The sequence below is a fragment of the Prosopis cineraria genome, unplaced genomic scaffold (genome assembly GCF_029017545.1).
Source record: "Prosopis cineraria cultivar Desert tree isolate PC_DT_omini unplaced genomic scaffold, ASM2901754v1 PC7, whole genome shotgun sequence".
NCBI lineage: Eukaryota > Viridiplantae > Streptophyta > Magnoliopsida > Fabales > Fabaceae > Prosopis > Prosopis cineraria.
The window spans coordinates 7,445,234-7,467,174 of record NW_026555338.1 but is presented as its reverse complement, the minus strand read 5'-3'; the positions used below and the strand labels follow the sequence as shown (position 1 = coordinate 7,467,174).

At 32.7% G+C, this 21,941-nt stretch overlaps 2 protein-coding genes and 1 long non-coding RNA gene across 3 annotated transcripts in view; 2 read left to right on the top strand and 1 right to left on the bottom strand.

Moving 5' to 3' along the window:
* The window catches only part of LOC129316448 (uncharacterized), a 30,752-nt gene extending 28,174 nt beyond the window's left edge, over positions 1-2,578 (bottom strand). The window contains exon 1 of the mRNA XM_054960876.1: positions 2,456-2,578. Coding sequence (XP_054816851.1) covers positions 2,456-2,578 — 123 coding nt within the window. The remainder of the gene's footprint in view (positions 1-2,455) is intronic.
* A 6,866-nt stretch (positions 2,579-9,444) lies between these two features.
* On the top strand, positions 9,445-11,023 carry LOC129316447 (zinc finger BED domain-containing protein RICESLEEPER 2-like). Its single transcript, XM_054960874.1, has 2 exons — positions 9,445-10,261; positions 10,899-11,023. The coding sequence occupies exons 1-2, from the start codon at positions 9,445-9,447 to the stop codon at positions 11,021-11,023; spliced, it is 942 nt and encodes a 313-aa protein (XP_054816849.1).
* A 776-nt stretch (positions 11,024-11,799) lies between these two features.
* LOC129315007 (uncharacterized) lies at positions 11,800-12,809 on the top strand. Its single transcript, XR_008594360.1, has 3 exons — positions 11,800-11,931; positions 12,039-12,358; positions 12,479-12,809. It is a non-coding gene; the product is annotated as an uncharacterized LOC129315007 (long non-coding RNA).
* Positions 12,810-21,941: the final 9,132 nt, after the last annotated feature.

Below are 21,941 nucleotides of genomic sequence, written 5' to 3'. Positions count from 1 at the left end.
GTTGATGGGAGAAACCACCTTTGGGGCCTTAATAGAGGCAATCTCCTAAACTTTATCAGCCCCAAGTCCCAACTCACCACTCAGGGTTGCAATGGAAACGTCCTCCTAACCAATAGCAGCCTTGAGGCTTTCTAGGTCACTAGTACCATCTAGGGCCATAGCAGATATGGCTTCTCAAACCTCAGTGGCAACCTCAAGGTATTTTATGTTTTCCATCACCTCTCAGGCCATATCCCGAGCAAACTCTAATGGAACCTCAAGGATTGACTCAAGGATTATAGTAGAGGTAACCCCCTAGGAATCCAGAGTTATTGAAGGGATAGTAGAGGCAGAAGAGATGACCACCTGAGTCTCCGGCATGGGCTCAGATGTGGTAGTAGAAGTAATCACCAGGAGGTCTGAGATCTAAGCTTCCACCCCTCTATGATAAAGGGGACTCACCCTACCATCGTTAGATTATATTGAAAGAGTCTGCTGGCACTTGTGCATGTGCCTTCCCTTCTAGGGAGTAGGTCCGGTAGGAGAAGGAATAGAGGAAGGTTAGTTATTGACAAGAGGTGTTGTCTTCTTTCTCCTCTTAGAGTCAGGCAAAAGAGACAGAGCCTGCTTCCTGTTATCAGGTCCATCTCCTTTGTTTGGGTGACTTAAAGAGTGACTCTTCTTATCCTCAAGCTTTTTTAGGGCTGAGACGTGAGAGGATGCAGCATCCTTCTCCATCCCTTAAATGATGGTCCTCAATAAGGGAGCCGTTTGGGTCTTCGAAGCAGGGGGTTTTCCCTCAAGAAGTTTATTAGTACATGTGATTGTATCTAATCACGGCCTACAAAATAGTCAAAATAGGTTAGACTATGTTTAAAGGTAAAAAAGAATGAACACAAGAAACAATACTTACTGGTATGGCTCCTTATTATGAGCCTAAAGTGCTGGGGCCACCATTTATTAAAATAGAGGCAGGCATCCCTATCTATAAGTTCTACCTTACACTGCTTTTAAGCAGTGTGTGGAATGGCTATTTGGTTGATAGCTTCCTGGTCTAATAGCTCCATGCTAATTTGATGGGACAACCCCTGAAGGATACACTGGCTCAACCTAAATTGATCCACTACCAATTGGGGGTGATAAGATTCCAAATAGACCTTTAGAGATTTAGAGGAGGAGTCGGTGTATGGTAGCCACATCTTCTTAGGAGTGGTGGTTAAGAGGAAGACCTCATCCCTTAACAGGAAGTGGGCTTATTCTTTCAATCTACTAGATGTTTGTACCAGGTGGGGAGGTGGCAGTCTAGAATGTTAAATGGCTTCAAAGACCTTTATAAGGACTAGCTCTGCTGATTGAAAAACTCAAAAAAAGTTCTTTGACTGAATCAGAGGATAACCACCTGAGAGACAAATGAAGGGGTAGTTGGTATGGGAATCTTTGGGGAAAGGTTCCCCTAGAGTAGAGGGAAGTATATGGTCGTCCACATCTTCAGAAACTAGATAGGTCCATCGAAGTTATTGAAAGGCTTCTTCATTAGGGATTCCCTTATGCCGTCATATAGATGGCATAAAAACATAGTCCCTAGGGCTATTTAGTTGCCATAGTGGAGGGACTAGGTGATCTATAGGTATAGTTTCACGAGCTCCCTTTCCCTCGGGATACATTGGCTCTACAGGATCTAAATGAAAACTAGGTGCTTCGTAGGGGTGACGGGCTCGTCAGCTGGCTTCTTGGAGAACAACTCTATGATCTTCGTATAGGAGCCAATGCCCCTAATTTTGTTCTCCAGATCGGTATGGAGGGTAACATAGGAGTCATGCTCCTCAAGGATCGCTTAGAAATTCTTTTCCCTGATGATTGGCAGCCTCAGGCACATGAAGATGTCCTATAATATTATTAACATGGGACTTAACTCGAAGATAAAGGCGTTACAACCTAGTGCCCAAAAATTGAGAAGGGCCATCAAGAGGCTAATCAGAATGTCAATGTTGGCCAGAGAAATTTGAATGAAATCATAAAGACCCATTTCCCTTCACTATTACTCATGAAATTGCTTCAAAACGTTTCACCCAGTTGACACAAGTGTGAGGAGATCGGGGCCAATTCTAAAGCTTCCAACAAGATGACTCTAGAAAGGGTGAATTTGTCCAAGCTAGAATTAAGTTACGAACTGAGGTAAGTGGCCATGGATTTAGCTGGGTAAGGCAGTTACTTCGAACAAGTCAAGAGAAAGGGTCAAATACCTGATGTCACTTTTATTGGAGATTTAGAAACTCCAGGGAGAAATACTAAAAAAATAATGAATAGTCAGTATTTTTATCCCTAATAAAATAGAAGGGCCAAACAAAAAGTGAAGAGCTTACCAAAAAGCAACAAAATCATGGAACGAGGAATCCTCCTATAATGAAAATAGAGAAATATCAAAATGAGGACCTAGTCTGGGGGAGATAGGGATTTTTAGCAATTAGATACATACCATCATCAGTCCTCCCAGTGAAGCGACAGGATGTTGAATGGTGGCCAGGGAGTCAGGCAGACTCTCAGTAGATGTGGTAGATAGAGCAACAATAGAAGCAGCGATAGCAGCGGAGGAAGCCATTTGTGAGTAAAAGGGAAATTGGAGATTGAAGCAAGGGATGCAAAAGCTTGAATATCAAGAAATGGAAAAAAGGGCAAGAGAAGTGACCAGAAATGGAAATAAGTTTATATTAACAAAGGGCGCTTAGAGACGAAGCGATATTTTATTTTTTTTTCAAACATGCCACATGGCTTATGTTATCAGCCACTAGCATGCAGGGGGCATTGTTTGGGATAAAATATGAAACATCGCTCAAATAGGTCACAAAGCTAGTTGGATTGAGTGACTGAAGAGTCAGGCTTAATCTGAACAAAAGGGCTAGTCCCAAGCTCAATAGAAGGCCACGATGGAATAAACATGCCGAAATCCTGCCAGTTACAAATATTGGATCGTTGGCACATAAAGACATAATCCCAAGTGATTACAGAATCTACAAACATTGTGTCCAAGTATCTTAGTGAGATGGGCTGATTACCAAAAATGGAAAACTCAAAATAAAGACCATGCTACAAGTCCGCGGGATCCCTAATTCTTTGACAAAACGTTCTAGGTCTTAAGGGAATAACTACCACCACTTTGACACTATAAATATAATACGAAGACACAGAAGAAAGACAATCAACACTCAACTAAAGACTTGCATTTTGCACCTGTAGCTTTTAGTTTTATCAGCTAGTTTTTGCTTTCAATTTAGACTTGTAACCTTTTTCACATTTCAATAAAAATCAAAAAAACACTTGTTCTACCAAGCATTGTGTATCTTTTACATTTGAGTGAACTAGGATAAAAGAGCTCGAGACCTTTTTGTTATTAATTGAAACTCAACATCTCTACCATGCTTGATATTTGTTGTTCACTACAAACACAATCAAAAAGGGCATGATGATTTTATAAAAGGAACGTTAAATTAATAATTATTCTCTTTTGTTTTCAGCACTATGAATGAATTAAGAATTATTAAGGGGAATATAACTTTAGAAAGTAGGCCTGGGGCTATGGCTTGCCAGCCAGACAAGACATGGATCCTATCGTGGAACATTAGGACAAGGGTCCTCCTTTGGTGCTCGGTGCTTGTCATTATAATAAAGATTTAGACATTCTAAATTTAATTTTTTTAAATTTTTAAATTTTTATTTTATAATTTTTAATAAATAGATTATTGTCAATTGGTATAGTGAAAATTTATTTTCGACAATCTAATTTAATATTAATTTTTTTATAATTTTTATAAAATGACCATCCAAATATACCCTAAATTATTTAGATTTAATATTAATTTTTTACAACTTTTATTTTTATGAATATAATAATAAAAATAAAAATAATATCCTAACTGGTACTTTAATAAAATTTGTAAGTTAAATTCTTAAATTTGAACTATTCAAAATAAATTTGGATGGTAAATTTATAAAATTATAAAAAATTTTAACTATTAAAAAAGTAATTTTATACTTCCTCTGTTCAAAAATATAAGGCATTTTTAACAAAATCTCACCCCCATATAATCCTATTAACTCCTATAATAAATATAAAATTATTATCAATGGGGGCACTTGTAGAAAAAAGACAATAATTATACCCCGAAATACTAAAAATGCCTTACATTTTTGAACATCTAACTCCTAAAAAAATGCCTTACATTTTTGAATGAAGGGAGTAGTAGATATCAAGAAAATAACATTTAATATATCTTATGATTTTTATTGTAGTGCTTGACAAAATTTGTTGGTAATAATTTTCATAATTGTTTTATTAAATATAAAATGAAAAAAAATCAAACGAAATTAATGCTTCAAGGGTATATGTAGTATCATATTTTTTAAAATAAGTAGATACCATGGCAATTATATCTTTAGTTTACTAAATAATTGCATTATACATGTATAAAAGATTGTATTTAAAATTGAAATGAGAATCTGATTTAGTGTCATAAGACTTTTATAATACAGAGGGAGCCAAAAATATATAACTCCTATATTTCACTAAAAAAAATTAAAAAGTTATGAGGGGTCATGGCTTCTTGTCACCCTTTGTCTTCACCCCATATTGTCACGTATAGGTTTCAACGTGAGGTTGAACAAAATTTCACATTTTTTTTATAGTTGAACAAATATATGGTATTGTTGTAACTTGTTATATAGTGATTGTGGTTCTACTAGTTGGCTATTTATACTTATTGTATAATTTATATAATTTATAGGTTTTAAGTTCTAAATGTATAGAAAAAGAATAATTTTTTTAAAAATAAACTTTTAACAATGGTTGTTCGAAAACCATTGTTAAAAACCTTTTAACAATGATTATTATAAAAACATTATTGTTGAAAATGACTTTTCACAATAGTTATCCATAGAATAACAATGGTTAAAAATATTTTTAACAATGAGTTTTAAATAATTGTTGTTAAAAATATCTTTTTAAAAAAAAACTCAATTGTTTTTTTGTGAATTTTCAACATCGATTAGTTATATAATCAATAATGAAAGTAATTTTTAACATTGGATAAATAATTAATATTGAAAATTTACTTTTCATTTTTTTTGTTTTTGTTTTTCTACTTCTCCTTAATAAATCATATTAAAATTTTAAAATAATTGTTGTTAAAAATTCTGTCAATAATGGTGACTATTATCCTCTTTGTAAGGACAAACCAAGCACAACCGTCCAAAAGATCAAGCATAATTGCTAAAGTCTATTACTCAATGGTTCAAGTTGTCCGCTGAGCAGGAGACCATGTATTTATAGCCAAGGGCAATACAAGCTGGCACAACTGGATCACCGGATTTGGTTTCGGATGGTGCTCAGCACCAAAACACGGCCGTTTGGCAGTGTTAATTTTTTTTTTTAAACTACAAATTCATTATAATAATAATAAATAAATATTATAAAATTATTATTTTAATATTAATAAATAAATAAATATTAAGATGTTAAAATTAAACCTGAATAGTTTAAATAAAAATATTAGTTTGAACAGTTTAGAACTATAGTAAAAAAAATTTAAAAATGATCTGAAGGGTTTAAAATAAGGGTTGAGTCAAATAAAATGAGTTAGTTTCTTACACTATAACAAATCCATGTTTGAATTCCTGTTAAAAAATACTTATATTTAATACCCGACCATATCTTAAATGGCATTACCTCTCATAGATAGAAAATTGTGCAAAATCAATAAAATAAAAAAAATTTATAGTTACAATTCTAATTTTTTTTAGTGCAGTTCTAAATTGTCTAGACCAAAATTTATCTATGAACTGTTCAAGTCAAATTTTAGTGAGTTTAACTATTTAGGTCCAATTTTAACATCTTAATATTTATTTATTTATTAAATATTAAAATAATAATTTTATAATATTTATTTATTATTATAATGAATTTGTGGTTAAAAAAAACAAAAAGAAAATTTAACGTTGTCAAATGACAGTGTTTTGGTGCTGAGCACTGAGACCCTGAATAACCACACTACCGAACATGTACACATCAGCATAAATATAATCACACGTGAGTAATAGTCACATGGAAAAACTGACTTACACCAGGCTGCAGGCTTTGAGAATTGAAAGCAGGAAGTTGAAGGCAGTATCGGAAATTAGATAAGTATAAACTGGGCCTGGCTTTCAATCTTGTTACGTGTTGCCCAAATATGATGTGGATCAAAACCATTAGCTTAATAAATATATCATGTGACACGATAACAATAAATTGATTTAATCGACAATGATTTCGCTTAATCAAACGGTTATGAATGATTTTGTCATATAATATTAAAATTAAAAATATATAAAATCTGAAATTTTTTAAGGAGATATCATAAATAAGGAGTACTCATGTCGTGTTGATTGTTTTAAGTTTTTAAAGAAAAATATTTATTAATAATTTTTTCGTATTAATGAAATTTAATAATTATAATTAATATACTCATTAAGTCAGTGTATGCAAGATATTCATTAAATTCAAATCCTAATTTAATCGCATTTCAGCCCAGCAAGTGTTATTTCTTTCGGATCAAGTTCTGGCCCATATAAACAAATTAAGCCCATTTGTGTTTGCTCTTTAAATGAACCTTTCTTCTTTGTCCCTGGATTTAAAAGAATATTTCCATCAACACAATTTCTTTATGTTCAACGTAATTAAAGCATAATTCAGACTCTCTCTCTGTTTTTTTTTTTTTTGGTTATCCAGGAGAATGACTCAGCCTTTGATTCGACTAAATACAACAATAGACAAGACACAGCGGATATCCAGGTCAAGATCGTCTGCAAGCAGATTCAATTTATTTTATTAGTTATTTTTCTACGGGATAGAGAATTCTAATCATATTTTTCTATGGAGTATGTATATTTCAATACCTATTTATTATTTATATGGCAAAAAATATAAATTTTATTTTTTTTAAAACTGTTCCATGAACATGTTAAAAAATGTAAACTTCAACTTTTTATCATAAATGAATTTAAGAAATTAATGAATGGCCAGTTCCGTGTGTATTTGTAGACGCTGTATAAATCAAATATAGGTCGGCTTTTATAAATATTTTTATGGTGGTGCATGTAATACAAGTCTATAGACTATAAAGTTGGCAAAAGAAAAGAAAAACTTACTTCCTTAAAAAAATGTAAGGTATTTTTTAAAGAGTTAAATATTAAAAAATATAAGATATTTTTAAATTTTTTGAGTTATAATTATTGTTTTTTTTTAAAATGCCCTTTTGATAAATGACTTAATATTTATTATAGGATATTTTTAATTAAAGATGAGATTTGATTAAAAATAATTTGTATTTTTAAATGAAGGAATACAAGTCTATAATATTTTTAATATCAATATATCACCTAAATTTATACAACAAAAATACCCCGGATGAACAACAAAACTACTCCCGATGAACAGTGCCGGCTCACCTATGGCTCCGTGATGCGCTGCACGGAGGTGAGATCAAAGCAATAAAAAACAAATTTCAAGTCACATGGTTTCATGTACAAGATGAAAGCTTCTCATTGGCTGCGTGAATCCTTCCTTTCCAACCAAGGAAGTATGGGTTCTGTGGATGAAAATTGAGATGCCGGTGGCTATGGCCAAAACCCAATGGTCATGTGGTTGTCATCTCAAAGCTAAAAAACTTGGTATTCCTGCCCCATAGATAATGCATTCTCCCTTATGGCTCAGAAGTAGAGTCGAGAATAAGGGCCGGATTGACGGGCTGCCCATTTAAACCCATTTTAATAAGGGTTCGGATTTGAAAATTTGACATTTTTTGAGGTAACCGGGCTTTGAAGCCAGCCCTTTTAAGCCCTTAAAAAATGGGCTCGGGCTCGGGCGGCCCGTGAAGCCCGTTTTAATTTTTTTTCCCTTACCTCTCTCAAAACGCACTGCACAGGCATAGCACACGGAGTCACGGACACAGTCATTAGAGAAAATGAAAACCCTCAGCTTAGACTCACAGTGTGAAAATTGCTCTCAGTCTCTCACCGTCTCACGCAATCACGCTTATGGCCTTACGCTCACACAAACAGCAGATCAACCGGCAAGCTCCAAGTCTCAGACGCCCTCTCCCTCTTTCGGTCTCAACTCTTGAATCAAGATTCTTAGGACTTGGTATTCTACGCTCACAGCCTCACGCTCACTCTACTCTTGATCTCAAATTTCTCTCTTCTCTCAGTCTCTCCTCCTCGAGCCATCGTCAATCGACCGTCTAAGTCTCTACTTCTTAACCCTTTGGTTTATCTCTTCTCAAGTTTTCACTTCTCGACCTTGGCAGTGTGGCCTTCGATTCTCAAATTTTCGCTTTTGATTCTCAATTTCAGGTTTGCCTCTATTTTGATTTCAGCTTCTGATTCTAATTCATGAATGCTGTTGTACGATTTCAACATTGATTTTGATTCAGATCTACTTCTGATTCTTGATTTCAACTTGAAAGAATAGCTTCATTTAGTTTGCTGCATGCCTCGGTTTCTATCTGTCTGCAAACTATTTTTTTTCGAATCTGCTTCTATCTCAGTTTCTATCTGGTTAACGGTCTCTCTCGATTTCTTGATTATATGCCTGGCGATTATGTTGTAATTCCTAATTAATGTGTAATAACTTCAAATGTGCCTAGGCAGGTTATGTTGTAATAATTCCTGGTTATAGCTCTGTCTTTGAATTCCTAGTTAATGTTTTGTCGACTGTCCTTGATTTCTTGATTATATGACTTATGTTTGTTTGCAGTATGTCGTCATCTAATGCCAAGAGTAGTGAAACTAATAAGAAGTTAGTTGAGGAGGAAAGTAATAGAGAATCAACTCCCTCCCAATTTACTACATTCAACATGAAACCACCTAAGAAAGCTAAAAGTTGTACCTCAGATGTTTGGAAATCTTTTTTTTAAAGTGGTTAATGAAGAAGGAGCAATAAAGGCAAAGTGTAATGGTTGTGGTACTTTGTTAGCATGTGGTGGAAATCATGGTACTTCACATCTAAGTCGACATATTAAACAGTGTGTGGCTCTTCCAAAGTTTCATAACATAGGCTTGATGATGTTAGATAATGAAGGCAATGTTAGACCTAGACAAATCAATAATCCGTGTATTCGGGAATTGGTAGGGATGTTGATTATTGAACATGATTTGCCATATTCTTTTATTGAATTTCCTCTTTTAAGGCAGTTGCTTAAGGAATGTAATCCTAATATTAAGGTTATGAGTAGAAAAACTACTATGTTAGATGTTAGGAGATTTTATGAGTTACAGAAAGAGAAGTTGAAAGTGATTTTGTCAAAGAGTCCTAGTAAAATATGTTTGACCTCTGATTGTTAGACTGTTGTAACATCTGAAGGTTATATTTGCTTGACGGCACATTTTGTAGATTAAAATTGAAAACTTAATAGTAGAATACTTTCTTTTTGTAAGATGGAGCCTCCACATTCTGGACATGAATTGGCTAGCAAAGTTTTTGAGTGCTTGTATGAATGGGGGATTGAAAAGAAAGTTTTTACAATTACTTTAGACAATGCATCTGCAAATGATTGTATGGCTGAAATCTTGAAAAAGAAGTTAGTTTTGCAAAACAATTTGATTTGTGATGGGAAATTTTTTCATGTGAGATGTTGTGCACATATCTTGAACTTGATAGTTCAAGAAGGTTTGAAGGTAACAAATATTGCAATAAATAAAATTCAAGAAAGCATTAAGTATGTCAAGATGTCAGAGTCCAAGATGAAAACTTTCAGGAAATGTATTCAGCAAGTTGGAGGTATTGATACCTCAATAGGATTGCTATTAGATGTGCCTACTAGATGGAATTCCACTTATGATATGCTTGAAAGTGAAATAAGATATAAAAGAGCTTTTGTTTGCATGTCTTGTCGTGACACTAGCTTTAAACATTACTTGTCAAATGAAGAATGGAGGAGAGCAAAGGAAATGTGCACTTTCTTACAGCCATTTACAATTATTACAACTTTGATTTTTGGCACATCCTATCCTACCTCAAAAATTGAGATTTTGTTGAATGAAGCTACTAGCAATCGTGATCCTGTAATTTCTAGTATGGCAGTTAGAATGAAGGAGAAATTTGACAAGTATTGGAGTGACTATAGTGTAATCCTTTCTATTGGAAGTATTTTTGATCCACGAGCAAAGCTTGAAGTGATTAAGTATTTTTACTCACTAATTGATCCTGTAAATTACTTCATAAAAGTTGATAATATCAAGCAGAAGTTGTATTGTATGTTTGATCAATATAAATAAATGGGTAGATCTTCCATTAATCTTATACTAAGTTCAACTCCAACACAAAGTCAACCAAGCTCAAGCACTAGTGGAAGGATGTTAGAGAAGAAGAGGGAACCAACCATGTGTTGGACTCAAGCTTATGGTGTAAGTTTTTATCTCATTGTTGTTAGTATATAAATTATAATTTCTTATTTGATACACTTGGATTTTTTTTATATGTAGAACTTCCTTAATTTCAAGAGTAGAGATACTTCTTCCATTAGAAAATCTGAATTAAATTATTATTTGGAAGAAGCTTCCCTTGATGGTCACCAGTTTCCAGAGTTAGATATGTTGCATTAGTGGAAGACTAATCAACAACGATTTTCCAATCTTTCAAGGATGGCATGTGATGTTCTAAGTATTCCGATCACTATAATAGCTAGTGAATCGACATTTAGCATCGGCTCCCATGTTCTCACAAAGTATCGTTGCCGCCTCCTTCCAGATAATGTGCAAGCATTGATTTGTACCCCCAATTGGTTGAATGGTTTTGTGCCATTTTATGATAATTTTTATCTTTTATCTTGTGATATATATATATAGATATATATTTCATAATGACACAATTTAATTGCTAATTATTGTAGGTGATGATGAAGAAGCTGTAGAAATAGTTGATATTGAGTCTCCGCCTCTATCTTCCATGAGTGGACCTACATCTGAAGGTTCCAATATTTTATTTGTGGATGAAGATGAGGGAGATCTTGATTAGGATTGATGATGATGTTTGCCTTCATCTTATTTGGACTTTTAAATTTTTTGTTTATTTTTTAGATTATGTGAGACTTTAGTTGGGTGTATGTTAAATTTTAAAATATTCTAAGTAAATTTTAATGTTGAATTTCATTTTATTCCTATCAGGACTTATGAGCCCGGTCTTGAGCCCTTTGAATAAGGGCCGAATTTCAATTTTAGGATAAAATTAAGGTAACCGGGCTTTAGGACCTAGGCCCATAAGGGCCGAGCCCATATGGGCTAGGCCCGCCCGTTTACTAACTCTACTCAAGAGTTGGCTTCCCTCCTTTGAATAAAACCTCCTCTCCCACTCTTTTGAAGAAGATAAAAATCTAAACTGTTTAAATTTAATTTAAACGGTTCATATTTAATAATTTTATTTTTATTTTTTATTTATATTTATAAATTAAAAAAATATAAAAATTATAAAATTTTTTTAATAAATATATTAATCAATCTGATAGTTTATATTTAATATAAACGCTCCAAATTTAATATAAAAAATTTAAATTAATTATATATTCTGAACAATATAAATATATTTTGAACAAAATAATAAATTTATTAAAAAAATTTAATATTAATTTTAGATCATCTATATTAAATTTGAACTGTCAAATTGATAAATACATTTATTAAAAATTTACAATTTTATATATTTTTTATTTTAAAAATATAAATAAAAAATAAAAAAATTAAATTTAAATGATGCAAATTTAATTTGAACAGATCAGATTAAGCTTTTACCTTAAATGAAAACCAGAGGAGCCGAGTCCATCGGCTCATTTGAATTCAGAGAGGATAAACGTTGTCCAGTGCGCTGTTGTGGTGCTCATCCGGCTTCACATTTACCGTCTGAAGAAGGTGTCCTACTTTTGTCACCTGGTAATTTTCCATCCTTTATTTTCTTCGAGCTGGGGTTTAGAATCGTGTTTGATTGGAGAAGACTTTTAAATATCCTCATTCTTGCTTTCCGCTTGACATGTCTGCAGGGTGCACGGTGTTTGCTGAAGAACCCCTTCTTGGTTTCGCTCTATTTAGGTGGACCTGTCGGAATAAGCGAGAGATTCAGGTACATTAAAATCTACAGTGTCCGTTCGTGTTTGGCTAACTTAAGTCAAGGCAACTAGTGGCTTCAGAGAACACTAACTTCGACCTACTGTCCTCCACTAATCCAAGTAAATGTGATTGGGGTATACTAGCGAAGGTAGACCGAATCTACAGCTGCACAAACCCAGGTGAGTATTTTGAGGTGGATTATGGATATCCTAAGCGTCTTAGGTCCTTTGACCTTCTTGTGTTCGACGCTGAGGTGAGTTTGCTATGTTTCCTCCAATTTTCAAGTTACCCTTTTTTTTTTATTTGTCTGTAAAATATACACCTGTGAATTTGACCCTAACCCATATTTGTTTTTCTCTAATGATCTTGTAAGGAACTCGTATGAAAATCTGTATTGTTGGTGGATATCTCGTGCGACAATGCAGAAATCGTTAGCGAAGACCTTCAATTGGGCGCAGAGCCATTCATCTGACTGGTGTTTGATAGCGAAGACCTTTGATTGGGCGAAAAGCCGTTAATCGAAGTGATGGCTTTCTGACTTCTTTTGATTTCTCGCATTTCTCCAAAATTTCAGGGTTCTCAACTCCCAGACCTTGCGAATCGTCCGAGTGAGCCACTACCTATTTGCCTTTTGCTTTGTGAAAACTTCCAAAAGTTCCCCAGAATGGAAGCTTCATCTAAGAAAATATGAAAAACTTCCGAAAGTTCCAAAAGCTCTCAGACCTTGCGAATCACCCGAGTGAGCCACTACCACTCGTTGCTTTTCAATTTTCATCGTTCATCAATCGTAAAGTTAGCTAGTGGACGAGATAACGATGCATTGACACCAATTTATAAATGCTTACACAGAACTTTTTATGAAATATGAAAAACTTATTATTCTAATCTGAAAAAACAGTTATGATATTCTAATTACTGTGTTTGGATTAATGAAACCTTAAATTTCAACCAATTTTTTGAATTTAGATATATAAAAATTTATAAGATTAAATTTTCTTCAAATTCAAATTCATTTCAAATTATAATTTCTTTGTAATTTTAAATTTTCTATACACTCCAATCATTTGAAATTATAATTATTTTAAATATTTTATTCTCTTTATATTTTTATCATTGATATCAATTAAAAAATAGAAATAAATTTATCATTTTTTATTTTTTATTTTTGTTTTGAACTTTAATTTATCTCTTTTTTTTCATTTAACATTTTTTAAATTATTCAAATAAAAAATTTTAAATCCATCACTCAAGTCTAAATCCATCAATGCAAATGTTACTTTAATTGATTGTCATACTTTAAAAATTTTTTAAGTAGTGAATCAAACACGCACGTGCCAATTTTGCATTAATTCCATAAACTACTACTGGCCTGCATCTCTGTTCCGACACCATGGGAATATCGCAGTCATGGTTTTATTTTGGAAGAACTTTAAATAAAAATCAAGAATATGACTTTATTATGGAAGAATTGGTGAAAAGGACTAGGTTGGAAAGAAAATTGGTCCTAGGGACCAAATGTTTTTGAAGGACCAGACTTTATATTTTATTTTATTCATTTAACAAATTCTAATTGGACCAAAATGCCCTTGTTTTAACAAGGCAATTTGAAAACGAAGAGTACTCTGTGCTTGGATTCTTTGTGCAAGTTGAACGAAAGAAGACGACGAGGGATGTTTTTGACAGACTATCAACAGCAATGTGAGCTGTGAGTGGTTGTGAGCGATGAGCTTCAAGAAAGATAACCCTATCTCTTCATACGGTGCCCTAATTAGATGACTTGTGATGGATGACTCTTTAGAAACGAGTTTCGAGCTACTTCAGAGTGCTAGTGGTTAGTCGACAGTGGAGCAAATAATGACCTAAGTGGAGCAAACATTGGTGAAAATGAGCATCACTATTTATTTGCTTGCCCAATGGAAGGGGTATGCTATGTGAATAATTTATATTGCTTCATAATAATTTATTGAATGAATTCTCCCTTCTGTAGGTTTGATGCACAATAACATCATTCACTTCTATGTAATTAAAAGAATATATTTTCAAACAGGACCATGTAGCTTGCAATTACTACTTGTGGGAGGATGCTTTGTTGGTTAAACCAAACATTGCTTCTCTTCAAACAAGTAGTTATAGTACACTTCATGAATTTTGGGAAGTTGTTGAGGATAAAGCACAATTAATAATTAATCTATCAACAATTTTTGGTTATTGTGCTTGAAGAAAAAATGTTTTAAATGCAAATATCTACTAATGTTGATGCATCTTTTGGTGGGGTTTTTTTTTTAAATTCTTTTATTAGGTCCTTTCAATTTTGATTTTTGAAGAGATATCCTTGAGTTTGTATTCACATTGTCCTTTATTTTCTACAAAGCCTATTGCAAATCCTTATCTAATGGGCTGGTTAGGTATGCTTGAATTCTTCCATCCAACTCTAAACTTAAAACTCCCTCGACCTAAGCTTTTTTTTGTTGTTGTTGTAAGTATAATGTGATCAATTTTCCTAACAAGTTCATGTCCTTTTTCATTTGGATTTATTTAGCATAGCTCCCCTTATCTCCTATTTACAGGTGTTTTCCCATCTTTTAATGCTATCATCTCTATTACACAAAAAATTAATCATGTTGGTCTTTCTAATGAATGTAATTAGCTCATAATTAGCAAACTTGGTGAACATGAGACACTTTCAACTAGTTGCTTTTCTGAGGATATAGAAATGTTGTTAGCACTAATGTATCACTTGCTAGTGAAAGAAAGCCAAGGTCCTAAGCATAAAGGCAAAAACAAATTTTATTAAATGCCTTGAAAGATTTTCTACTTAAACTTGAATCCATGAATCCTATTGATTACAAGTCCAAAAGAAAGGCTATAGATGATACTTTTGATCAATTGAAAACTTTATGAGTTGACTATAAAGAATTTTGAGAACATGTCTGGGAGTTCATCAATTCTATATCTTCCTTAATTAAAGTGCAAAATTTTGCTGAAAATGACCTTTCTTTTGGAGAGTACATTCAACATTATGAGGAGGAGAAGCTGATACTTTTTGGCATCAATGACAACTTTACCAAGACCAAGGCTTTGCTTGAAGCATTTCAGCAGCATAGTCAATCCCTTTGAAAGGAGGTCCCTTAACTTAAGGAGATGCTTTAAAGAGTAGAATCCTAACAAACATCTTGTAAGATGGAAACCAAGAAGATGGAGACTCATCTTGGTGAGATCATTGTAAGTATGATGGAGGCTGAAGAAAGCTTAAATATTGCAGCAAAGCAAGTAAGCATTGCAAGAACACTCAATCAAGAGATAGAAGCAGAGCAATTTGCAACCAAGATAGCACTGGAGAAGTCCAAACTTGAGCTAAAGTGATAGCATTCAATATCTTAATATTTGTATTAGGAGAAAAAATAACCTTAATTGATGTGATTACCAGAAATTATAAAATGCTAGTTGATGTATAAAAATAGTGTTCTGCATGGAAATGTATAACGTGGCCCCAGTGTTTGCCACTAAATATATATAGTTTACCTTGTGTTTTGCTTTTTGTGTAGTGTTAATCAATTTTGTGTCCTTAACAAGGTATTCTTTATAACAACAAAAAATAGTGGACCTTTCTTTTTTGGAGCATTGTAACATTATTGTAATTCTAATCCTTGTAACTATATTAGCTGTTCATCTTTTTGTTGGTTTGTACTTTGCACAATGACATGCCAAAACTAATGGAATTATTATTCTTTTTTTCATATTTTAGTTGCTCATAGTGATATATAAAATTAAAAATTCAGTTGTCTTTCATGTAAAATTATTGAATTCTCACCTTTTAATGTGACAATTGCATGTAATATATTGTGGATTATATGTAAATAAAATACACGGAGAGAACCCATTGTGATTACCCCCTATAATTACATGAAAAATACAACTAATTCCGTGTGAATCAATAAGGGGAAAAATTCATGAGTATGGCTGAGGAACAATTTACATATAATCTCTAACAGATTACATGTAAATCTATCACACAGAAAGGAGGCCCCTATCAGTAGCCAAGAATTACTTGAAAATGACTGCTGATTACATGTAAATCAATAAGGGGAGAAAAATCGTGAGCATGGTTGAATAATAATTTACATGTAATTTTTAACAAATTACATGTAAACCCATCATAAAGAAAGGAAGGCCCTGTCAATTGCCAATAATTACATGAAAACAACTACAGATTACATGTAAGTCAATAACAGAAGAAAAATCTCAAGCATGACTAAGTAACAATTTACAACCCATCAAATAGAAAGAAAACCCCTGTCAGTCACCAAGAATTACATAAAAATGACTATAGATTACATGTAAATATCATTAATATAACATAAGGCAAAACCATTGCACCCTAAATTAGAACCCTTATACCAAAGCCAAAAGCCTTGCACTGTAAGCCAAAAAGCCTTGCACCCAAACCAGAAGCCTTGCACCTTAGCCAAAACCCATGCACTCAATCCAAAATTACATGAAACTCCCAAAGATTATATATAAATCAATGTAGTCATCACACAACACTTAACCCTTACACTTAAGTCAGAAGGCTTGCACCCTAAGTCAGAATGCTTACATCTTAAGCCAGAAGCTTTGCACCTTAAGATAGAAGCCCTGCACCTTAAGCTAAAAGCCTTACACCCAAGTCAAAGTTCAAGTATAAGTCTTTTGGCTTAGGGTGCAAGTCTTCTCGCTTTAAGTGCAAGCATTCTAATTTTGGGTGCAAGGATTATATGTAGTATGATGGCAACATTGATTTACATGTAAACCTAAGGCATTTTTATGTAATTCTCCTCTCTTAGTGCAAACCTTATGGTTTATGTAACACCATTTTTAAAAAAATAATAAATACACACACTCTCTCTCCAAATACAATCCCATACATATAGGATTATAGAAATAAATAGATATGGTATAATGTAATAAAATATATGCAAGTAGTAATAATAATAAAATAAATAAATACATAAAGAATAAATATAGGATTCCTTTAAGAGTTTTGAAATATTTATTTGTTCTCTTGTATTTGCAAAATACTAAGCAAGATACTAATTATTTAATTCTCAATTTTTTTCTAAAAAAAAAAGAAGAACCAAAATAAAAGAAAGAAGATGTGACAAGAAAAAAAACAAAGGGAAATAAAAACAAAAGGAAAAAAAAGTGTGTGTGATGTGACAAATATAAAAAAATAAAAAAAATAAAATGATGACTAGACATTTTTGGTGAAGTAAGCTAAAAAGAGAGAAGAGTATAGGGTGATGTGACTTTCTCAAGTCCATTCGTTTTGAGCATGATTATCACTTTCAATTTTGCCTATAAATAGCAAGCAACATGTGAGGAGGGAGGAGGAAATGAGAGAAAGTGGAAGATCTGTGAAAAAAAAGAAAATACAGTAAGATCTTTTCTCAAAATCATTTCTATCTTCTAATTATATTAAGATAATATGTTCATCCTTAGTTAATACCATTGGTTAGTCTATATTAAAATTCTTTTAGATATTTGTTATTAATTATTCTATATTTTTATATGTATTTAGTCACACAATCACACATATCTTTAGATTAAAATAATATATATATATATATATATATATAATCTGATTTTTTTGGCTCTTTGTGCATACTGATGTTGCGTGCTGACTGAGTGAGAATGACATGAAAGTAAGGAGAAAACACACATAAGTACCTTACTCATATATTTTAGGAGCTTTAAGTGTAATTTATGCTTCTTATAATATGAATATATATTATATATATATATAAAAGCTGTGCAATAAAGTAAAATGAACAAGAAAAAGGGAGAAATTATACATAATGACCACAAGGATCTTAGGTATATTTTATACTTTCTAGAATACACACACACATAGTTAGTTTGTATTTGTTTTATGAAACGTAATTATTTATTTACAATTTTAGTTTTAAGTGATAATTATTTATTTGCTTATTTAGTATAATAAGTCATACTTAGTTATTTCTATAATTGTTGCATTATTAGTAATAATTGTTTTTTTACTGTTCTATATATGTATATATATATCATGTATGAACTGCTTAAATTTATTTATATCAATTATTTTCTTAGATAAATAATTAGTATTTATTTCACACACACACATTAATATGTTTTAATAGTAGCAATAATTTTTTAAATCATGCATTGACTTCTTGAATTTATCTTAGTTACTCAATTAATATTTATTTCTCCTTGTAATATTTGAGAAGTGTGTGTGTATGTATTCATTATTGTTAATATTTAGCTTGATAATAATTGTTTAATTACTATGCTTATGTTCCTTTTAGTATTATGACTATTAGATTAAAATTACTATAGGTATATATATATATATATATATATTCCCAAGGGAATTCCTTTTGTGGAAGAAGATCTAAGATAAACCCAATAGAATTCCTAATTAGGAAGAAGATCTGGGAAAAAGAAACTATTTCGTGGATCCACTCTAAGGGACGCCCTAATACAGCTTCTTATGATAAAATATGGTTAATTTAGAATTGTTTATTTTCAGTTGTTCAAACGTTATAGTTGGCTAATGTAATTAATTATTCATTCTATGCTCTGATTATTTAAAAAAAGTTTTTTGCATTCAAAGCAACTAGGCCATTATTAGTTCTTACATATAGATCTTACTGAGAATTTAAATTCTCATTTGATTATCTTCGTAATGTGTCCAGATGCCAACAGAAAGGTTTGTCACGGAGATCAATTGGATAGTAATCATAGTGCCAGATTACGGACCGACCCGAGTAATAGTAGACACTCGCATCTACTCTGAGACTATATGGAGTCCCTCATTGCCACCTACTCTAAACTAGATAGCACCATCCTCACCCTCTCATTCATTACACCTTTTACTTTCTTCATCACTATTAGTGCCTTCACTAACACTGACTTTAGCCACCCCTTCACTTACCATGCCACTACTATCACCGCTCTTTATACCACCACCTCCATCGTTTATGTAGCCACCACTCTTTATGTAGTCACCATCTCTATTTATGTAGCCGCTACCTCCATTTATGTCTCCACCACCACTACCTTTGTATATACAGCCTGCCTAAATGTGGATGATGCCTTTGAACATGCCCAATGGGTATAATTAGATATTTTAAGAATGTAATGTGGGATATTTTTTGTGTATATTTTTTTGATATAATTACAAAATCCCCTTCTCCCATACTTGTTAGAAATTCTTAAGTTGACCTAATATAACTTGACTATATGTAAATGAATATATGCATATATCTATATAATCTTACCTTAATGTGTACAAGAATAGTTCTTCAGAACTTAATTTATAGTTTAATTTTTATTCCTTTAAATGTGGTATAAAAAAAATATGTACAATACCCTTTAACTCTTAGATAAATTTAATTGATGATAATAATGTCAACAACAAAAAATTTCCAACCCGATAACCAATTTAACCATCCTAAGGGCGAAAGGGGGGTTATAGTTTAGACGCAAGCCTTCTTGTTAAGGGTGCAAGCCTTCTCGCTTCGGGTACAACCCTTTTGACTTCGGGTGCAAAGATTATGTGTAGTGTGATGGTAACATTGATTTACATGTAAACTAAAATGTTTTCATGTAATTCAACTTAGGGTACAAGTCTTAGAGTACAAGCATTCTAGCTTCGGGTGAAAATGTTATGTGAAGTGTGATGGCAACATTGATTTATATGCAAACCTAAGGCATTTTCATGTAATTCAGCTTAGGGTGCAAGTCTTTTGGCTTAAAGTGCAAGCATTCTGGCTTCAGGTGAAAATGTTTTGTGTAGTGTAATGACAACATTGATTTATATGTAAACCTAAGGCATTTTTATGTAATTCTTCTCTTAGTGCAAGCCTTATGGCTTGGTGTAAGGGTTTTGGCTTGGGTGCAAGCCTTCTTGCTTAGAGTGCAAGTCTTTTGACTTCGAGTGCAAAGGTTATGTGTACTGCATTGACAAAATTAATTTACATGTAAACCTAAGGCATTTTCATGTAATTCGGCTTAGGATGAAAACCTTTTGGCTTAAGGTGCAAGCATTCTAGCTTCGGGTGCAAATGTTATGTGTAGTGTGATGGCAACATTGATTTACATGTAAACCTAAGACATTTTCATGTAATTCTTATCTTAATGCAAACCTTATGGTTTGGGTGCAAGGGTTTTGGCTTGGTGCAAACCTTTTGACTTAGGGTGCAAGAGTTCTAGCTTGGGTGCAAACCTTCTCGCTTAGGATGCAAGCATTCTGGCTCCAAGTGCAAGCCACCTCACTGGGGGTGCAAGCCACCTCTCTTAGGGTACAAGGGTTATTGCTTGGTTAATTTACATGTAGTCAAAAGTTGTTTTCATATAATTTTGGGTCACTGATAGGAGTGTCCTCTTTGTGTCATCAGTTTACATGTAATCCTTATCTGTTTACATGTAATTCTGGGTCACCCACAGGGGCGTGCAATCTATGTGTTTCACTTACATGTAATCCGTTAGGGATTACAAATAAATTACTCATCAAGTATTGTAATATCCTCCTTCTTCTAACCCTGATTAACTTTAAATTTCAAAAATAAGAGATTAAGATAATTAACATAATACCAAGTTAAATAGATGAAAAAGTTAGGATCCTAAATGTTCAAAAACTAAAAATATTTTCAAAGTTTTAAAATAAACAATTAGAGTTCACAATTATGTGGAAGCATGGGATTATTTCAAATATTGGTGCATTTGCTAAAGAATTAGAAAACAAAGTGATTTTATAAAAACTGGGGTGTGTACCGTGGCTCGTTAAACATATGCATATTGTACGATCCATAATAGCAAATTCTACTGTCAATTTGATAGCTTTTGGGGCAACTTCTAACGCGCCCATTCCTCGTCCGATTAACGAGAACTAGGTGTCTCAGAAAGCTCTTTTCAAGTTCCAACTATAGTTTAGTTTCATAATCAAATTGTCACACTTCAAAATTTAGATATTCAAAATCACATTTTCAACAATTCCATAAACTAAGTGTCCAAATATTTCACCAAAATCCAAAAGCGATTGCACCACTTAAACCATATGCAATACATCAAAACTAACTCATGCAAGAGACATGCCATATCAAACACTTATAATCACAATTTCACTGCAACCCCTTAATCTCACAAAATAAAAGGGGGATTTTAAGCATTTTTCACACATTATCAAAATCAACACATAATATACTCAACACTACATTACTATTTGGCCTATCATAAATATCACATTTCATAAACTCACTCTTAAGGCCCAAAAATACTTACAACTCACAAAACACATAATGCAAGTAAGGATCAAAATGGACTATTCCTAATTGGTAATTTCAATTGTCACAAAGACATAATGACTCAAAAATAAAGAGGCCTACTAAATAGGATTGCAGTCCTAAGCCTTTGGTTGCTTTCCTCTATCTGATTCTCTTGAGCTTTCTTGTAATATTGAAAATAATAGGGTGAGTACAACCACTTTGTAACCAAAGTCTAATTAACTTATACAAATGCATGTCAATTAATTTTAAATGCAAGTGGTAAATATAATCAATTTTTCAAACCATGTAAAACATTCAAGAGCATAAATTCACATTTCCAAAATAGCACATACTCATAAATTAATGCTTTTTAATAACTTTCATATAGAAGAGAGCTTGTCACACAATCAAATGATATACTCAAAAGGAATTAAAACTCAATTCATGATTCTCACTATTAGGGTTACAATACGAACAACCATGTGCCTTTACTCACTATATGCATGATCACACCTCTTTTATATCCTCTTTATTCCTTTTACATGAAACCAT